Genomic DNA, 22,190 nt, shown 5'->3' on the forward strand with positions numbered 1-22,190 from the left:
GGGTAAGGTCATGCAAAATAAACTGCTGGCCTGGGGAGTGTTGCAAAACAGAGGGATTTATAGCTACATAGTTTCCCAAGAGTGACTACCCAGTTGAACAAGGTGGTGTGAACATCTGTGAACATTTTCAGTGATAACTCGAGAAATAAAGCATCAAACGGAGCATTGAGTACAAGGGTTGGGACGTTATGTTACAGCTTTATAAGACACTAGACCAAGTGGGACCCGTTGGGTCCTGTCCCCTCAATGCACGGTTGCGGGTGGGGGGGGGGGGGGGGGAGGGGGCAGCCCTCGGCTTCACACACACACTAACCAGCCCACTTGATATTATATTAATATTATTAATTTGCTCCTTTTACCCCATCCCCCTCCCTATCCACTCACGCATACCCCCAACTCGCATATGTGGCTACAGAGGGAGAGGGAGGTATAGAGAGAGAGAGAGAGAGGGGGGGGCAGAGAGAGGGAGGGCAGAGAGAGGGAGGGCAGAGAGAGAGGACCTGACCCGAGGACCCGACAGCTCGGTCCCGTCCCCTCAACAAGGGCAGAGAGGGGGCGACGTGGACTCGGCGAGCGGGGCGGGCCCGACTTGCTCGTTCTTTCTGTGTCTTTTGGAGCGGGGGGCAGGCAGAGTCTTGAATAATGGGGGGGGGGGGGTGACATCACTCACAGCGCAAGGAAGAAGGGCATGCAGGCCTATTGTGACGTCATCAGCAAAAGACAGTCGTTTTTAAATTCTAAGTTTTGTCAGATTTTTGAACATTTTCAGTGATAACTCGAGAAATAAAGCATGAAATTTTCAGATAAGGCGATTTCGGACTCCACGGGAAAAATCTCTACCGGAATATGTAAACATTTTACCGTTAGCGCATCGTTTTTTCGAGAAGATGTGATTATACACAAACAAACACACAAACACACGCACACACATCCACATACAAGATCAGACTTTTAGGTACATAGATTATAAGACGTACCATGTTATCTAATACTTAACTGAATAGTCTGTCTAATATCTCAATCTGTCACAGGATATTCTGGGAAGCAGCATCGATCATCCCTGCTAAAATTCACAAGCCAATTATTCACAGCTGATCACTGACCCTACATAAGAGGTTCATGGTGTCAACCTCCTAAAGACTGTGGAAAGCCTGAGCAGCGTTCTGGCTTCCTGCTTCACAGATGAAAGATGCAATATGGCCCAATGTGAGACTTTTGAATTGGAAACATCTAGCACATCACTTTAACCAGCTCATTAGTATTTGTTGCTTGAGGCATCTTTTCCTATTTGGCATTTGAATGAATTGGCAGAATGGGCATCTGCACGTAAGGTTTTCAAATCATACAAAATCAAAGATGACCATACAGACTATGGTTATATATACAATGGCCAGTTTTGAAAAGTGTGTCTTTTCATGGATGTTAGCTTAACTCATCAGCTTTGATATTTCCCTTATATATAAATATCCTGCCAATATTTGCAATTAGAAAACTGAATGATGCCTGTAGAATTATCATCAGGCCGTAAAGTAGGGAATGGATATTGATTCAGTGATTTTAATTTTGCTTTTTGATAGCTGTAAGGATAATGCACCAAAACCCACAGTTTACTAATGTAGCAGTGTAAAACAACTAATACATATTGTGGAATTGAGTTATTTGAAATGCCCAGACATTTTTGATTGTTGGCCTTAATCTGTGTTACAGTGGGTTAATTAGAATGGTTTTATATGATTCATTGCTCATGTTTGAAACAAAAATAACACTCTGGTTACTGGCTAAATATTTTTAGGAAAAATCTATCAGGCAGCAGACATAACAAATATGATCAGCCAAGATTGGAACAGAGTGATGAGCAGCTTTTTGCCTACTGGATACCATTAGGGATTGATCAATAAGAACTAGAAGTGTTTAGGAAAATAAACTTTTTCCTTGTGCTTGCAAGAAAAAATAATATTGGCATCTGGGCTTTGTGCTCTTTGGTTATGTTTTCTTTAAACTGCTTCAATAGTAAACCTGAACTATTCACTGGGATGTTTTGTGAGAAGCTTTTAATAGGGAAACACTTAATTGTCTGTATTTTTGTAGGGATCTTATCTGGAGGGATGAAAAGATTTACGCACAGTTTCCTAGCAGGAACATTACTGATTGGCATCTGGACAAAGTGCTTCTAAGCCACATTTATTTCCCCTCCTTTAACATTTTATGTTAGTAGTGATGAGGAATTACATAAAATTCTATTTACTATATCCAGTATCAACAAATATTCTTAGATGAGAAGTACTATAGTTGATATATAATATAAAATTTCTCTTATTTGCTTATATCAGATGTACAGTGACCTCTCTTTCTGAGAATCATCAATATAATAACCACATTAACAAGTTATGAGTTGCTTGGTGTGAACCAGATTGAAATTGTCAGAAAGCAAGAATTTCATTGTCCTATCAGGGACATATGACAATAAACTCTCTTGAATCTCTTGAATCTTGAATCTCTTTCAACTGACCTATAGTTGACTATCATGAATCTGGGGGTGAAGATAAATATCTGATGTAGTTATCAGTTATCACGTCAAAATTGCTGGTGTTGATTGCTTAATTATGATATAAGTTGTGAAAAGCTGACCCCCTTACTCCAAGCACCAAAACTTGAGTACTCCATAAAATTGACATCCTTTAATTCCCAAACTTTGCTTTTTTTTATTAACCAATTGAACAGTACATCATCACCAGCTCTAACTTTGCTGACTAACTACCAAAGCAACTAAAACACTTATCCAATACTTTCCCGAAACCAAAATACATCATATCCATTAGGTTTCCCCATATCTATTTCCATAACAAACTCCAACAGATTAGTCAAGCATGGTTTCCGCCTCATAAATCCATGTTGACTCTGCTCAATTCCATTATTCTTTCGAGGATGTTCTGTTTTTACATCTTTCATATTACAGTTGATAATGCTGCTGCAGTAATATCCTGACCTTAGGTGCTATCTGTGTATAGTTTGTACAATCTCTCTGTGTGGGTTTTCTCTGGGTGCTCTGGTTTCCTCCCACATCCCAAAGATGGGCTGGTTTGTTGATTAATTGTCTTCTGTAAATTGCCCTTGGTGCTTAGGTAGTAGATGCAAGAGTGGGATAACGCAGAACTAGTATGAACTAAACTAAGTGCAAACCCATTGGGTGTTCTCCTCAACGCAAGATTCCACCACTCACCTGTTCCCCCAATGCTAGCCATTACCCCAATGCAATATTGCACCACTTGCGCATAGCTCTCACTGTGCAGGCGTGGCTCATTTCTCCTCATCCCCCAGCACTCCCTCCTCCTCCTCTTCACCCTCCATATTCAATCCCTAGAGAGGGAGGGGTGATAGAGACGGAAGGGGGCAGAGAGGGAGGGGGAGAGGGAAGGGGGTAGAGAGAGAGGGAAGGGGGTATACAGGTAGAGGGAGGGGAGGGGAGGGGAGAGGGAGGGGAGGGGAGGGGAGAGGGAGGTTAGAGGGAGGGGGTTAGAGAGGGAGGGGGTTAGAGAGGGAGAGGGGCAGAGAGGGAGGGGGTAGAGGGAGAGGGGAGGGATTGGGAGGGGGATAGAGAGCGAAGGGGGTAGAGAGGGAGGGGGGTAGAGAGGGTGGGAGTGTGGGTAGATAGGGAGGGGGCATCTCCCTCCTCCACCCCTCCCCATCTCCCTCCTCCACCCCCCCCCCCATCTCCCTCCTCCAATCCCCCTCCCCCCCCCCATCTTCCTCTACCACCCCACTCCCCACCCCATCTCCCTCCTCCTCATTTCCCTTCAACCCCCTCCCGTCATTCCCATTCCCTGCTCCAGGACCCGGAAATTGGCCTGGTTCTCGTACACGGCCAGCCCTGTCTATAGACTCCAGTCGTCAGCTCGGCCGCCGCCTGGACTCTAGTGCAGGCCCTACCTTCATCTCCGGACTCCAGCTGCCACCTCGGCCACTGCCTGGGCTCCAGTGCAGGCCCCGACTTCAACTCCGGGCTCGGCCCTGACCCCGGACCCAGGCTCGTCCTTGGTTCCAGCAGCGGCTTGTTTCTCGGCCCCATCCCAAGCCCTGGGTTCGGCCCCCATTCCAACTCCAGCACCATACTCCCCGCCGGGCACCTGCAACTGCTGCCACCCCTCATTCACCGCGAGCGATGGAGTGCCCCTCCCTCCCGGAGTGTCCCGTCCTGCCTTGCGAGTGCATTGTGACGTCACTTGGATTTTTTCCCGAAATGAGTACGTTTTTGGGCTGTTTTTAAAACTTTAAATGATTATTAACTTTGGAAATATAAGTGGGAATGCGACGGGAAGATGTTTACCGCCTCGACAGCAAAAATGTGAGTAGGATGTGTGAAAATGGGAAGGCTGTGGCCTAGCGTTTGGAAGAAAATAGGAATTAACCAGACACACACACCCACACCCACACACACCCAGCCATAGCCACAAACAAGACAAAGACTTTTAGTATTATAGAGATGGGTGACTGATGATCAGTGTGGTCTCGGTGGGCCGAAGTGCCCATTTGCATGATGTAACTCTAAAATTAAAATCTAAAACCTAATTATTGCTTATAGCTTTTTACCTACCAGTGATCTGAGGCTAGTAGTTTAGTAGTTCCCTGTTTTCTCTCCCCATCCTTTGTAATGAATGAATGAATAAGTTTATTGGCCAAGTATTCACATACTTGGCTTGCCTTGGTGCTCCACCCGCAAGTGAAAACATGACATACAGTGACAGTTAAGAATGATACATAAAACATTAAACATTAATAATAAAACATTATTGATTAAAAATGTGAATTAAATAAAATACCAGAGCAAAAGGAGGCTACAGATTTTTGGTTATTGAGTAGAGCTGCTACTCATGGAAAAAAGCTATTTTTATGTCTGGCTGTGGCAGCTTTGACAGTCCGGAGTCGCCTTGCAGAGGGAAGTGATTCAAAAAGTTTGTGGCCAGGGTGAGAGGGGTCAGAGATGATCTTACCCGCTCGCTTCCTGGCCCTTGCAGTATACAGTTCGTCAATAGAGGGAAGGTTGCAGCCAATAACCTTCTCAGCTGATCGGCCGATTCGCTGCAGCCTCCAGGTGTCGTGCTTGGTGGCTGAGCCAAACCAGACCATCATGGAGAAGGTGAGAACAGACTCTACGATGGACATATAGAATTGGACCATCATTGCCTGTGGCAGATTGTGCTTCCTCAGCTGCCGCAGTAAGTACATCCTCTGTTGTGCCTTTTTGACTGTGGAGTCGATGGTAGCCCCCCACTTAAGGTCCTTGGAGATGATGGTTCCCAGGAACTTAAAAGACTCCACAGATGTGACTGTGGTGTTGTTGATGGTGAGTGGGGTGAGGGGAGGGGGAGCTCTCCAAAAGTCTACAATCAATTCCACTGCCTTAAGAGCATTGAGCTCCAGGTTGTTGCGATGGCACCAGGTCGCCAGCTGTGACACTTCCTGTCTGTAGGCAGATTCCTCCCCATCCTGGATCAGTCCATTCAGGGTTGTGTTGTCCGCAAACTTGAGAAGCTTGACAGAGGAGTCAGTGGAGGTGCAGTCGTTGGTGTAAATTAGTGAAACAGTTAATCTGCCATGCTCGGGACTTTAGTGGTGCCACACTCAAATATTTTCTTGACTATTGAATGTAATTCCAGTTGATACTAGAACACATTTTTACAATTTTTTTTAGTTATTATGCAGTAGTACAATTAATTTTCCAGAGAGCTCAGTAAGTTTAAAGGAATCTCAGGGCCCAGGTGTGTTAATAGGTGCTTGAGAACCAAGATATCAATGTAATAATGGCAATGTGGGAACTGGAACAGAAGCATATTAATGGGAGAGCAAGAACGAGGGCCCAGGTGTGGTGGCAGCACGGGTACCAGGGCCCAATGCATTAACAGGAACAAGGGAAATGGGGCACAAGAATGTTAAAGGGACTGCAGGAAACAACGACCGAATGGCCGAACCGCTGGAATTTAACGCCTACCAACACTTCCATGAACCAGATGCATTTGCAACCAGTAGATCTGCATGAATGTTATCAAGATCTTTCACATTCAATCTTCCACCACCTTCAACAGATACCATGGGGAAACGCTGTCTTTCAGCACTTGCTCAGTTATTTCAGTGGCCATGCTGTTGAGTCATGCTTTTAGTAATGGAATCATAGTACATATTGTATCTTTGCTACCTTGAATCCTTCTGGGTATTGTTCAACGTGGAAGAGTGTGGATTCATCAGCTGCCAGTGAGTAATGGGCGATAACTAACAAGCGCTTTCTTTGTTCATGTAAACCCTATACCTTGAAATTTCATAGATTCTGAGGTCAATGCTGGCAAATGCACAGGACCATTCCATCTAAACATCATACGATTGTGCTGTCACCTCTGGCGGTAGGTCTGTCCTGTTGAAGGGACAGGATGTGCCCAGAGACTCAGCTAACATGAGTGAATGATACGAAGCTAGGATTCAATGGACAAATACCATCACAATTTGGTTGAGAAGTGCCATCACTTTTGGGATTCTTATCGATTTGCATTCTGAACTTGCAAACTTGCTAGTTTCTATTCACTAGCCTTTTCCCAATTGTGCAACAATATTGAACATCTCATGGACTCTGGAAGCAGAGCAATCCCCTGACATAAATCTGTACATTGAACATGCTTCATGTTAGGTCATTTTAATTAGATATATTAATCATTGACTTCTCCAAAATTCAGAGTGCTACCAATACACCAGTTTGGAATGCGTTTATAGTATACAACTCCTCATTATTCAAGTCGTTTTACAAGCTATAATGCATTCAGCCTGCAGGGGTTTGACAAGACAAGTTCTTCATTGGAGGTTACAGCTTTCCAGGCCTATTCAAGGCAGAAGGTCATTTTTACTTCAGAGGGACGAGAGACATTCCTTGCTCCTATGATTCATTGCCCCACTTTGACTGGTAGACTCACAAATGGAATACACCAGCTGGTCCATTCTTCAAATAGAACAGTCAGTTAGAAGGGATCTAAATTCAGTGCTTTAATGCATGTGGAAAGCACTGCATTATGCTCCTGAATTGATCTCTCTATTTATTGTGCTCCTCACAATATTTCAATGCAGCAACGCACTTTCATGGAATCCCAACAGCGATGAGCCTGACCACATATGGGGCCGCTAAGTCTAACCATCGAGGGTCCTGATGAGCAGGAACTTAGACTCTTGAACATGTGAACTCATCTATACTGACTCTTGGTGAAGTACATAGGAACACATCAATCCTTCCATTATTTAAGAAGGGAAGTAGAGAGAATCCATGGAATTATAAACCAGTGAGCCTCACATTAGTGGTAGGGAAACAACGGAGAGGATTCGTCATGATTGGATTTACTCCCTTTTGAAGAGAATGGGTTAATTCGGAACTGTCAGCCTGGCTTTGTGCACAGTAGGTCATGTCTTACTAACTTCATTGAACTTTTTGTGAAGGTGACAAAGGTGATCGATGAGGGTAGTATGGTTGATGTTGTCTACATGGATTTTAGTAAGGCATTGATAAAGTCCTCCATGGTCAGCTGACCCTCAACATTCCAGCATCATAAAGATTTTGGAATTCAACTCCATAACTCCTTGAAAGTGACAACATAAGTAGATGTTGTGGTAAAGAAGGCATATGGTATGCTTGATTTCATAGGTTGGGGCGTTGAGTATTGAGTCAGGAAGTCATGATGCAGCTTTATAGGACTTTGGTTAGGCTGCATTTGGAGTATTGTGTGCAGTTCTGTTGCCCCATTACAGGAAGGCGGTGGAGGCTTTGGAAAGAATGCAGAGGGAGTTTACCAGAATGATATCTGGATTTGCGTGAGAGAAGTTGGACAGACTTGGATTATTTTCTCTGGAAAGCCAAAAGTTGTGAAGAGACCTGATAGAAATATATAAAATTATGCGAGGTATGGATAGGGTAGACAGTCAGAATATTTTACCCAGAATGGAACCATCAAATACCAGAAGCCATAGCCTATAGGGCCTGTCCCACGGGCATGCGACCTGCATGCGGCAAGCGCGGCCTAAAGCCCACCAGCATGCGCCTGCATGCGGCATGTGCGACCTAACGTGGTCGCTTGAGCCGTACGGCCTCGCGGGGTCGGTCCCACTTCGATCGCTGGAGCCGTATGGAGTTGTGCGGAGCTAGTCCCGACATCGCGCCGGGCTCCGAAAAACTGACCATGTTTAAAAATTCCACACGGCAACGGCCTGCCGGCCCACAGCTGCCTCGACGCCGTGTCACTCACTCGACCTCCGCGCGGCTCCCGCTTCTGGTTAGGTCGCGCTTGCCGCATGCAGGCGCATGCTGGTGGGACGGGCCCTTTAGGTCGCGCTTGCCGCAAGCAAGTCGCATTCCCGTGGGACAGGCCCTTTAGGGTGAGAGGGGAAAAGTTTAAAGGAGATGTGTAGAGCAAGTTTTTTACACAGAAGGTGGTTAGTGCCTGGAATGCACTGCTGGAAATGGTGATTGAAGCAGATATTTTAGTGGCATTTAAAAGACTTTTGGATAGGCATATGGATATGCAAGGAATGAATATGGGTTATAGGCAGGACGGTAAGTGATGGTCTTAGCATTATGTTTGGCACAGACATTATGGGTGGACGGGCCTGTTCTTGTGCTGTGCTGCTCTATGAAGGTTAGGTTAAAATAAACCTTTTGAAATTGAGGGGGGATCTTATAGAAACTTACAAAATTCTTAAGGGGTTGGACAGGCTAGATGCAGGAAGATTGTTCCCGATGTTGGGGAAGTCCAGAACAAGGGGTCACAGTTTAAGGATAAGGGGGAAATCTTTTAGGATCGAGATGAGAAAAACATTTTTCACACAGAGAGTGGTGAATCTGTGGAATTCTCTGCCACAGAAGGTAGTTGAGGCCAGTTCATTGGCTATATTTAAGAGGGAGTTAGATGTGGCCCTTGTGGCTAAAGGTATCAGGGGGTATGGAGAGAAGGCAGGTACAGGATACTGAGTTGGATGATCAGCCATGATCATATTGAATGGTGGTGCAGGCTCGAAGGGCCGAATGGCCTGCTCCTGCACCTATTTTCTATGTTTCTATGAAATGGCTACAATGGACAGCTTTTCATCGGTCAGGCCATTGATGTTAAGAGTCAGGAAGTCGTGTTGCAGCTTTATAGGACTTTGGTTAGGTCTAATTTGGTTATTGTGTGCAGTTCTAGTCATTCTACAATACAATACAATACAATACGGTTTATTTGTCACATTGCACATAAGTGCAAGTGAAATGAATATGTCAGCAGCGGTACAATGATAAAGAACACACAACAAAATAAAAATTTAACATAAACATCCACCACAGCATTCATCACTGTGGTGGAAGGCACACAATTTGGCCAGTCCTCCTCCATTTCCCCCCCGTGGTCGGGACCTCAACCCTCCGCAGCCGTTGCTGTGAGCGTCCAGATGGTAAAAGGACAAGGTACAAGTCCAGGTAAGTCCAGGATCGGCCCTTCCCCACAGGAGACCACGGCTTTAAGTTGGTGTAAGCCGCAGGCCAGCGGTCGAAGATTTAAAGTTTAACGTCCCCGCCGCGCCGCAGCCAGAAGCACCGCAGACCGCAGGGCCGGCTGTCGAAGCTCCCCTCCAGGGGTGATGGTAAGTCCATGCCGCGCCCGTGGTAGAAGTTGGCCGCGGGCCGGCAGTGATGGCTTCTTCTTCCCCCCGGGTCCCCCACGAGGGATCCCGGGCTGTAGACGCCGCGCCAGTTGGAGTTGTGCAGACCGCGGCTTCAGGCTGCCGGCTGCCCCGGGCCAGCGAAACGGAGCGCTCCCCTCCAGCGAGGGCTCGCCCGCTCCATGCCGAGAGTCCACGCTGCGCCCGCCGCTGAAGCCCCGGGCGCGTCTCCGGGAAAGGCCGCGCCGATCCTTGCTGTTAGGCCAAGGGGGAGGCGACCTGGTAAAAGTTGCCTCTCCATGGAGGAGGCGACCGAAACGGTTTCCCCCTCACCCCCCCACACCACCCCCCACACAAAACACACAAAGAAACATTAAAAACATACTTTAAAACATACTAAAAAAAATAAAAAAAGTTGAAAAAACTAAAGCGCTGCTGACAGGGCTGCCGCCATTGCAGCGCCCCCACCGACATTTGCACAAAGAATGGAGACTTTGGAGAGAGAGCAGAAAAGGTTTCCAGAATGATACTTGGGTTAAAGGCTATTAACTACAAGGAGAGGATTGATAAACTTGGATTCTTTTCTCAGGCGCATCAGAGTCTGAGGGGAGACCTGATAAAAGTATATAAAATTATGAGCGACATAGATAGGGTAGATAGTCAGAATCTTTTTCCCAGAATGGAAATATCAAAGACTAGAGCGTAAAGGGCCTGTCCCACTTGGCCGTCAGTAGCGCGCCATTTACGCGACCTGGTGGGTAGTGGAGCGTGTGGGTAGCGCGGGACGGGCGCATTGAGTGGTGAGGAGTGTGGAGTTGTGCGCGATATCGCGCAGCACGCCAGGATTTCGTCCTGTACAAAATCTTCGCGCGCCACCGGCCTGTTACGTAAATGACAGCCAAGTGGGACAGGGGGACGTTTCGGGTCGAATGGGTGACGTTTCGGATCGAGACCCTTCTTCAGACTGAAACATCATCCATTCCTTCTCTCCAGAGATGCTGCCGGTCCCGCTGAGTTACTCCTGCATTTTGTGTCTATCTTCAATTTAAACCAGCATCTGCAGTTCCTTCCCACAGATTAATTTGGTCTGCAGCTTGCTACTTTTCATTCACCTCTTTTTTTGAATAGGGGCATAACATCTGCAGTTTTTCCAATTGCTATCATCACTCAAGAAACTGGAACATTTATGAAAATCACCATAAATATCATAAACTGGGTAAATATCATAAACTGGGTATTCAAATGATGTCCTGCACTCCAGACAGCTGTGCGGACGCATGATGACGCGCGCGACTGTCGCGCATCAGCCACTACAGGCCTGTCGTGTAAATGATGGCCAAGTGGGACAGACCCTTAACTTTCAGGTGAGAGGAGCAAAGTTTAAATTAGGGGCAATTCGTTTACACAGAGAGTAATGGATGCCTAGAACACACTACTGGGAGTGGTGGTGGAGGCAAATAGGATAGAGGCATTTAAGAACCATTTAGATAGGCATGTGGATATGCAGCGAATGGAGGGACATGGATCACGTGCAGGCATAGGAGATTAGTTTAACCTGGCATCAGATTCAGCTAAAAGGGTCTGTTCCTGTGCAGTTTTATTTTCTATGTATGTTCTATGTTTGTTTTTTAAACTGTCTTGTTTATTTTTGCTTAAATCTGTGGATAAGCACAAACGACTAATTTACAGTAGTCTAATATTACCTATGGCAGTCATGATGCGAACAACAGCCAACTCATGTGCAACCTTGTATTGGTATCCTAAAAGATTTCTGACATGAAGCAGGACAGCCTTGTCTGAATACCTCTGGCTACGGTGAGGCCAGAAGCAAGTTTTTCTGCGGCCTTCTGATCTGCAGTTAGATTTTAGTAATGGGCGTGTAGATGGGTAACGCTTTGTAGGATCCTCTTGCTTGTTGAAAGCAGAGTCAAACTTTGGGTTAGAGATAGGATTTGATACAAAAGTGAATGAAATATTCAAAATATATACTCCTATCACATGCACCTATATTTGTTAAAATATATTCTTTCATTTTAATCAGTGTGATTTATCAGGCCCGTTAGACAATTAGAATTATATCTAAATTTCAACCAGGAATAATTTTAAACTGATTTACTGATACATTTTCTTATTTGCATCAAACTCCATTAGCTCTCTAATTCAATTATTGTGATATAGTTATCCATTTCCACCAGCTAATATATATAAAAATTATTTTCTTATGCTTGTTTTTATGTGATGCCACGCTTAACTGGGTCTGTCTGCTTTGTGTTTATAAGATTTTATCATCGTTGGAAAGCAACATTCTTGAGTGAAACGGCACTAATAAATTTGACCCATTTGCACATTTTCATGTGCAATCTGCACATAAAAGATGTTTTGTGCATATTAGCTAAAATTTCCAAATGGATTAGCTACCAACAGGGATTTAGCTTAAGCACATAAGTACATGATTCATCTTAATATAAAATTGGCCCATCATCAATCTTGCAGCTGTCATAGGTTGTGCAGTGCTTCTTTCCTTCACCACCAACTACAACTGCAGCTAACTAACTCACACAAAAAATATGAATTGTGAATGTAAATTTTCTCCACACAACAGCTCCAAGCATCAGTTTTCAATGACTAACATTATGTTAAATAAATTCCTCCAACTCTCTTCACTGATTTTCTTAAATCTCCTAAGACGTGCATGCAGTGATAGTGGTCCCTTGAACAGTTCTCAGCGAGTTAGGGGTCAGTCACAGCAATGAAGTTGATGGATACAGTTTGTTACACTAAGAGATACAGCCTTTTCTACCCCTTTACGGAGGAAAAAATTGAAGCATCTACTCACTTCAAAGTAGTCATCTTGGCAATAACAATGAAGCCATAAGTAAAGGTCCTCACAGGAATTACAAAGGTCCCTTTTCAGCGCAAGAACTCATGCTTATTTTCAGATATTTTTCAAACTTTTTGCCCAAATTTGATAGACCAAATTTGATAGATCTGTGATATTAATGCTTTATGTTTAAACATGTTATATGTTACAGTAAACATTATATGTTTAGTGCAATAAATAAGACTGAACACCAACTTCTATGCAGAAGCACTTCAACAAACTATTACTCACATTTCCAGGAAACTGCTAGAGGAATTTATATATATATCTTCATCAAAAAGTTTTAAAATGCAATAAAAACCATGAATCATCGATAACAAAGTTGTGAAATGCATTGCTTCCTATGATGCTCAGTCTTGTGGACTAGAAGGTCCTAAATGATCCCTCATCAGTACAATAGTTTCATTTGCTCTCAAGTTGTGGTGGTGTTTTTATACCAGATATATTGACAATCCCTAGTCAAACATAGAAAATAGAGATGGGGTGCCTCTTGAAACTATTCAATCTCTATGATTATGTTAGTGCCATAATTGTGTGCATAGCTAGTCAACCAGGATTCTCTAAATAGTCTCCATATTCCCAAGCAACAAGAGTGGAAATTCGGCACGGTGCTGAGTTGGGATGGTCTGTCTTTCTGAGTGATTTGAGCTATAAACTCGCTTTAAAAACTAAGTTAAAAACAGTGGTGTGGCGCTTCCCTTATTTTTCAAACATATTGGTATAGGTATTGTTTTATTATTGTACCGTGTACCGGCTTACAGTGAAGAGTTTTGTTTGCATGATATCTAGTCAGATCATACTATAGATGAGTACATGCATAAGAAGAAACTGCAGATGCTGGTTATTCCAAAGAAAGGCACAAAAAGCTGGAGTAACTCAGCCGGTCAGGCAGCATTTCTGGAGAACAGGAAAAGGTGATGTTTCGCGTTCAGACTCTTCAGACTGAGAGTCGGGGAAAGGGAATGAGAGATGTAGACAGTACTTAGGACAAATGAATGGAAGATATGCGAAAAGCAACAATAGCCAAATAAAGGTGGAGCCCACAACAGTCTATTGTCAGCTCCATATTTCCTCGATTATCGTTGCTTTTTGGGTCGGAAGCCTTCTTCATATTTCTTAGTTATCATAGTTAAATATAAATAATCTAAGACGGGATAATCTTTCTATTGTGAGGTTAAAAAACATTAGTACATTAAGTAGACTAATAACAAGGTATCAGCCAAGAAACTACAGCAAGGACTAATTTGACCTGTGTTATATTACCTTAAAGCAACATTCAACAACCAAACTTCAATTAATGATGATTGACTGTTTAAACAAAACAGCTTCTAAATATATACTTAGAGACAATACTGGGACAAACTTGAGTCCCAGCATAACCACCCATCAACTAAGAGAAGGTCTGAATACTATAATGGGCTACAAAGAGAAGTCAGGCAGCAAACCTGGTGATAGTGCGGCTCTGCCTATGAATTTGATACTCCCTTTGAGCAAAAGGCCATCAGGGTGATAACATCCGTCCCAACAGACTCAAATGTGCCTGTTCCCATGGTTACTGTTGCAGAAGTAAGATCGGCCTTCCTGAGGGTGAGCCAGATGGTGTCCCTAGCCGCTCCTTTAGAAACTGCGCGGACCTAATAGAGGGAGGGTTCATGGACATCTTTAATCTCTCCCTACTCTGTTCTGAGGTACCCACATGCATCGAGAAGACCTATCTTTCCTATTATTTTTCTCCAAAGATGCTGCCTGATTCGCTGATTTACTCCAACACTTTGTGTCTATCTTTTATGATAACTGAGATTCTGTATTTGTAATCTACATTTTAATGTATTCGCATTCTCTTGATTGTTCAGAGTAATAACAGCACAGAAGTATCCCCTTCAGCGCAACATGCCCATGTTAACCAAGGTGGCCCATCTACACTATTCCCACCGGCCCTAATTTGCTTCATATCCCTCTACACGTTTCCTACCCATGTACCTGTCCAAATTCCTTTTAAATGTTGATATAGTACTTGCCTCAACTACCTCCTCTGTCAGCTAATTTACATCGGTGAGACTAAGCGGAGGTTGGGCGATTGTTTCGCCAAACACCTCCGCTCAGTCCGCAATAACGTACCTGAACTCCCGGTGGCTCAGCACTTCAACTCCCCCTCCCATTCCCAATCCGACCTCTCTGTCCTGGGTCTCCTCCATTGCCAGAGTGAGCAACACCGGAAATTGGAGGAACAGCACCTCATATTCCGCCTGGGTTGCTTGCGTCATTGAATTCTCCCAATTTTGCTAGCCCTTGCTGTCTCCTCCCCTTCCTTAACCCTCGAGCTGTCTCCTCCCATCCCCCTGCCCTCGGGCTCCTCCTCCTCCCTTTTTCCTTCCTTCTCCCCCCTACTGAAGAAGGGTTTCGGCCCGAAACGTCACCTATTTCCTTCGCTCCATAGATGCTGCTGCACCCGCTGAGTTTCTCCAGCATTTTTGTGTACCTCCTCTGGCAGCTTGTTCCATACACCCACCACCCTCTGTGCAGAAGTCACCGCTCAGGATCCTACTAAATCTTTCCCCTCTCACTTAAACCCATGTCCTCTATTTCTTGATTCCCCTAATCTGGGTTAAAAACTTTGTGCATTTGCTCTATCTATTCCCCTCATGATCTTATGCACCTCTATAAGATCAACCCCTCATCCTTTTACGCTCCCAGAAAAAAATCCTAGCCTGTCCAACATCGCTGTGTATCTCAAGCCCTCAAGTCCTGGCAACATCTTCATAAATTTTCTCTGCACTCTTTCCAGCTTAACAACATCCTTTCTATAGCAGGGTGAACAAAATGGAACATAATGCACTAAATGTGGCCTCACAACACTTTGTACAGCTGTAACATAACATATGTAGGAAAGAACTGCAGATGCTGGTTTAAATCAAAGATAGACACAAAATGCTGGAGTAACTCAGTGGGACAGGCAGCATCTCTAAGGAGAGAAGGAATGGGTGACATTTCTGGTTGAGACCCTTCTTCAGTGTAACATAACATCCCAACTTCTATATGCTATACCCTGGTTGATAAAGGCCAATGTACCGTAAGCCTCCTTGACCACTATATCTAAACGGTGTTTTTATATAGAACTATGTATTTTCAAACTTTTGTATTAATCTAAATGACTTGAAAGAGGTGATTTACATTGAGGTGTATGTTTATCTTCTTTCTTTATGCCGTGCTGGACTATGAGGGTCTTTTGGTTTTTCTCCTTTGATACAAACCCATCAACCCCTGTTAGGAGGTGCCTCCTCACTCAGACTATACTTTGAACAATTGATTTCCATTACCTGATGTATTCTTAATGTTTTTTTCCTGAACAATGCATTAGAAAACATGGCGCCATGGTTTTTTAACCAGTTCTGTTTCAGACCTAAGTGTTTAGAATTTCATCTTCAATCAGTTTGTGTCAAATATTCTATATAGAGGCATTAACTTCTGTATGTATGCTCCAAAATATACCCCATTGACCTAACCATCTAGTTTGCCAGAGATGAAATTCCACATATCTTTTGACTATTAATCTGATTTTGTATTTCTTTAGCGCACAAAATTATGTTAAAGCTGTACTTATTTTACTTTATTTCCTTTATCCACATGATAAACTGCTTACAAATAGATGCATTGTGAATTTTGTCAAATTTCTCACGAGGATAATTTGAAATTAAATTTACGATTGATTTTGATTGATAGACTACAACATATACTGCAACAATAAAGCTTATCTCAAACCCAAACCCCTCTATTTCTCTTTCGATGTCACTCCCAATATTATTTTTTAACAATTCTAATTTTATTAATAATATTGTGATCATAGTTGCTTTCTTTGTTTCTCTTTTTATTTCAATGAAATTCCTAATGTTATTTATATACTTGAAGCTACAGTATCTGCACCACAGGTAGTAGTGAGAAGAAGGTGTGGCCTGGATGGTGGGAATCCTTGGTATTAGATGGCGTCTCTTGAAGCAATGACTTATGTAGATGCTTTTGATGATGGGGTGGGCTGTGATGGCCCAGGCAGAGTCCGCCACTTACTGCAGCCTCTTGTTTTTCCGTGCATTGGAATTGCCATACCAAGCCTTGATGCATCCTGTCAGGATATTTTCTACATTGCTACTGTAGAAGTTTGCCAGAGTATTTGTTGACATGCCATATCTCTCTAAGCTTCTGAAAACAGTGTGGCAGTGGCACTACCTTCTTAGAAGTTTAGAGAGATTTAGCATAGCAATGAATTAGTATGCAAGAGAATGCTTGGTATCTTTTCAATCCTCGACGCAATTTGCCAGTATTGAAAAGATACCAAACATTCCCTTACATACTAATTGTATATATTTTTATTCCCACATTTGTTTCCTACATTGCATGATGGCATTAACACAAGTCCTGACTACCATGTAAAATACTATTTAAGAGGACATTTCCAATGTGAAAATCTGCACTGATGTACTTTATTCATTTAAAGGGAGCATCACACCCAAGTGTAGTCATATATTAATTTGAAATCCATATCACCATACTTTCCAGTATGTTGTTGGATAGTGATTGAGAAAGATAGTTCAGACGGAGCTTTTTCATAACCTAAGGAAGCTGCCAATCCCAAACCACTATGCTGGCTGGCTATGATTAGTCAACACTACTGTACCATGCGGTTCATTACACACTGGAAGGAGACCTCCAGCTGCTTTCGCTGATAACACTCACTGATAAATTCAACTTCATGGTGGTTTTTATCATTATATATATCCTCTGCATCTCGCCTGCTGTTTTGAGGAAACTAATTACAATTTATTATCATATTTCTGAAAGTTTTAGTTGTGAGCTTCCAAATCTAAAAAACTTGAAAGAACAATGAAATTGTACTTAAAGATGTTCTAAATAGAATCACATATATTTGGAATTTAAGTCTGTACTCTTAACACGAATGAAACCTTTCAAGTTCATCATTACAAAAATTACAGCCATAGTTTTATAGGTCTTAAACATAGAATTTGTGTGACAGCGTATATATGAGCATGTGCACATGTTTGCTTTAGTTTAGTTTAATTTAGAGATACAGCGAGGAAACAGGCCCTTCAGTCCACCGAGTCTGGGCCGACCAGCGATCCCTGCACATTATCACTATCTTACACACAAGGGACATTTTACAATTTCACCACGCCAATTAACCTACAACCCTCTCCATCTGTGGAATGTGGGAGGAAACCGGAGCTCCAGGGAAAACGTACAAACTCCGTACAGACAAGCACCCATAGTCAGGACCGAACCCGGGTCTCTGACATTGTAAAGCAGCAACTCTACCACTGCGCCACCGTGCCACCCTTTGCATTCATGATGTTACAGCAGGTGCAGGCTAAGGTACAGAAGGAAAGGTTGTAAAATAACAAAAAATGAAATGTTCCAATCCCCAAGATCCTATCAAAATGCCACATTTTCCCACTGAATTATACAGTATGTGACCATTCTTATATGAGCACAATGGCTATTTGCATTGAAAGAGTAACAACTTATTTTAACAACTTTCTTTCTCTGATTTCTTCTCCATATGAATATAGAAAACAGAACAATGCAGCACAGGAATAGGCCCTTCAGCCCAAAATGTCTGTGTCGAACATGATGGCACGACTAACTCTTATCTGCCTGCAAAAAAATCCATATCCTTCCATTTCCAATAGCTCTATCCATTACACCTCAGCAGACGAACCCTCCTGTATGACCTCTCTGAGTGTCGCTGTGACAGTCTCCCTAATAGGCAGTGCAATACCTCCACCTCTTTTCCCTCCCTCTCTATCGCAGGGGAAACATCAAAACTCTGGGACATGGAGCTGCCATTCGTGTCCATCTCACAACCACATTTCCTCAATAATCACAACATAGTCCCGTACACTATGTGGAATAATATTAAACTTTGGCAAGTACTTGAATCAGACAATGACAAACTTTCAATCTGTTTCACACTGAATCAACGAAAAGAAAAATTGTACAGAGCATTGAATCCTGCACTTTGCACAACTGCCAAAGCTTATTTCATTCCCATTCCCTTTCCTGTATCATCACTGGGAATGACCTGGTCGCAGTACTTGCATCACTAGGTTAGAATCCAGAGACATGGATAATTAATCCAAAGATATGTGTTTGAATCCCAGCATTACAGTTTGGGGTATCCAAATTCAAACAATTAAATAAATTATGATGAAAAAATTATTACAAATTATGATTAAAAAGGTGTAGTTTTCCTAATGATAATCATGAAACTGTAAAGTTGTCATAAAAACTTGTCTGATTGACTAATGTACTTCGCTAGAGGTCTACCATTCTTATCCAGTTTTAAAGTCCTACAGCATGGAAACAGGCCATTAAGCCTATCTACATCCATGCCAACCAGTGGGCCAACTAATGCCAACTTCCAGCATTCGGCTGTACCCCTCAATGCCTACATAATGTAAATTCTTGTCTGGACACTTCTTAAATGTTGTCAGCAACTCTGTTCCCAACACTTTCTCAAGCAGTGCATTTTAGTACTCACCTCTCTGGGTGAAAAAGATTCCCTATTCTACTTCAGATCTCCAATTTTGCCTACATGTGATTCAGTACTAACCAATTTGGTTTACGTTTAACTGCCACCACAGATCTGGGGCAAAATCCACAACTTGTAAATGAATAAGTGAAAATAAAAGATGGATATTTATTTTCTTCATTTGTAGTATTGGGACAGAGGCCATCTTTAGAGCCACTGCATCTGTCTGGGCTAAAACTAGTGAATTTACAGTGCGCCATTGATCAATCCTGGGCTCTTCTTGAACACTAATGAAAATATAAAGCTACTCAATGGAAATTAAATCTTGGTGAGTGTGATATTCCACATGCACAAATGATACAGCTAGATCACCACAGAGAGCTTATTAATTAATATATATTGGAAATTGCAAACATGATTGATCTCTGACAGGGAGTGCTACATGTGTTGCTTTTCTTGGCTTATGGGTGCATTCCCAATTGCAAGACAGCTGGTAGAGCCAAAAGTCCAAAGTACTGTCACGCTAATCTATGGTGGAGCTAGGCAGAATAGCCAGCGGCCTACAGCTGCTTTTTCTTTCATGTTCTGTCCATTATGCATTCTTAATAAAGAAAATCAGGTTTACATGTCACATACTTTATAAAGAGACACCCTGGTTCAATAACTTGTCCCTATAAAAAGGTGGCAATGCATGCAGAGATGACATTTACAACCACATTACCGACAAGCATGCCATTTTTTAACTATGAACTACATTGCATTCAGTGGTTTGGGTTACTGAACAAGAAGATCTAAACCAGTCTGTTTTAATGCCATTGGAATGTTTCTCAGTTGAAACCCTTCACAGGAAAGGCTATTTTCAGCTTCTTTATGAGAGGATAGCTCACACTTTAAGTATTAAACCAGGAGAAACAGCTGTTGCCTCATCCACTTCCCACTCCGGGTAATGCAGAAAATCTCATGGTTTCATTTACCAAGACAAAAGTAGAATAACGTTCAACATGGGAAAAGACAATAACTGAAGTTCAGTATAATTAAAATCTTTAATAATCTAACGTGACAAGCCATTGCCTTAGCAAACTTCAAACCTTCAGTAATTAGTCTGTTTTTGATGAAATGAATTACAATTCTGTGAACATCTCAGCTTTCAGTCATTTCACAAAAGTGGCCATTCTTCATTTTCATCCCAGACAGAGACAATTTATAGATTAGACCATTGTACCATCACAGCACATGGCTGAGCACCTTGATATCTCCCGACTTGTGTGTGTAAGTGTATATCTACATGCCCACACAAGCATTTAGAAAAGATTGCTAATCTCATTCTATTTAATATATACTTCTCTGTGGCCAAAGCATTTTGAAGTCAATTTCAGAATATGCGTGCATGAATTAGTTCAAAAATGCTCAGATTAAAACTCTGATCTTCTCATCTGAAAAACTTAATACCAGTGTCTTTACCTGTTGACTTTTCGGGAAAGAAGCATACTATCATCATAATCAGCTATTTATGAAGTTTTCTGATTAAAATCTGCTATCCTCAGCACCACTCAGCATTTCTTTCTTCAAACCCTTTCAGAAGCACATTTTATCAGTGAACATTTGGGCCAGAAGGACTGTTTAATTTGGCATAATTCCCACTATTCATTTCATTTTTGAAACATTCTTTCTATGTCACCCATGAGGTGCTTGTTATAAAAACATAGTGCTTTATCAGTTGTAGTCAAGGTATAGTGACATTGTAATAATTGAAGTATTGTAATCCAAAAAATCAACATAATAAATCTGGTTTATCCAATTTATTTCTTATTTTTCCCAATCTCCACTCCAGTATCATTTTTGATCACCTTTTTTATTCTGCTATTAGAGGCTTTCTTATACCTAAGAATTTGATTTATATAATTCAAGAGTTCATTTCCAATTCCACTACATATCAAAACCAAATTATTTCACGTTACATATTCATATTTATGCATTAGAAATTATGCATAGATGTTCCAATTTTTAAATGTATTAATTTCAGTTTAGTAATAATAATACATTTTATTTAATGGGCGCCTTTCAGACATCTCAAGGACACCTTACATAGTAATCGGAATAAAAACATATAATCGGAATATAACAAGTAATAAAGACATCACAGAGACACAAATTAAAAACAGAATTCAATCCAAAAACAGAAAATCAAAAACACAGTGTGAAGAGGGAGCAGCGGCAGCCAAAGCGCGCCAGCGTCCACTCTCTCTTCACGGCAGCCATCTTGGACACAGACCTACAGGACTACAATTAGACAAAAAAATCATCCCCCCCCACAGTGGATAGCACTGTGGAGGAAGGCACAATGTCCAGTCCCCACCCCATGTTCACCCCAAAGTCAGGCCTATTGAGGCCACCGCAATTGCCTCTACGGAGGCCCGATGTCCCTGGCCGTTCTCACCGGGTGGTCTTGCCCCGGCGTCGGGAGAGTCCTTTCGGCGGCTGGGCCACCTGGAACGGGCGCTTCCTGGTTGGAGCCCGTGGCTGCCGAAGCCGACAAGGACGCGCTGGTTTGGAGCTCCCAGGCTCCCGATGAAAAAGTCGGCGCCGACTCTCCGCACGCCGCCTCTCCGCTCCGCAGACCCGCAGCCCGGAGATGTTGCTCTCGGCGGTCCAGCTCGCCAGAGCTCCAGCACGTCGCTCCAGCGCGGCGACCCAGGCAAGGCATCGCCCTCTCCGCTCCGCTCCACTCCAACGCTGTGCCGCCGCCGAGGCCGAGGTGCTGGCTGGACCCCGCCAGGAAATGGCGCTCCAAGCCCGCTGGTAGGCCACGAGCAAAGATCTTATAAGATCTTTGGCCACGAGGACGGGTCGACGGGCAGCCCGGAGAAAAGGCTGCCACACCGACCAGGTAGGGACCTAGAAATAAAGTTTACACCTACCCCCCACATTAAAAAGACCATATCCCCTACAAACAAAAAACAGGACTCACTAAAAACTATAAAAAAAACGAATTTAAAACGGACGGCTGCTGGCTAGCAGCCGTTCACCAAGATGGCTCCTCCCCACCAAGTTTAATGTAGTTTAATGTAGAGATACAGTGTGGAAACAGGCCCTTTGGCCCATCAAGTCCAC

General features: G+C 43.0%; 1 protein-coding gene across 1 annotated transcript in view; it reads right to left on the reverse strand.

Moving 5' to 3' along the window:
* Positions 1–977: 977 nt before the first annotated feature.
* Positions 978–22,190, reverse strand: part of LOC116977571 (doublesex- and mab-3-related transcription factor 2-like) — a 65,560-nt gene continuing 44,347 nt past the window's right edge. Inside the window, exon 3 of the mRNA XM_033028116.1 lies at positions 978–1,060. Coding sequence (XP_032884007.1) covers positions 1,026–1,060 — 35 coding nt within the window. The 3' untranslated portion in view covers positions 978–1,025. The remainder of the gene's footprint in view (positions 1,061–22,190) is intronic.

The sequence above is a fragment of the Amblyraja radiata genome, chromosome 10, assembly GCF_010909765.2.
Source record: "Amblyraja radiata isolate CabotCenter1 chromosome 10, sAmbRad1.1.pri, whole genome shotgun sequence".
In the NCBI taxonomy this organism is placed as follows: Eukaryota; Metazoa; Chordata; class Chondrichthyes; order Rajiformes; family Rajidae; genus Amblyraja; species Amblyraja radiata.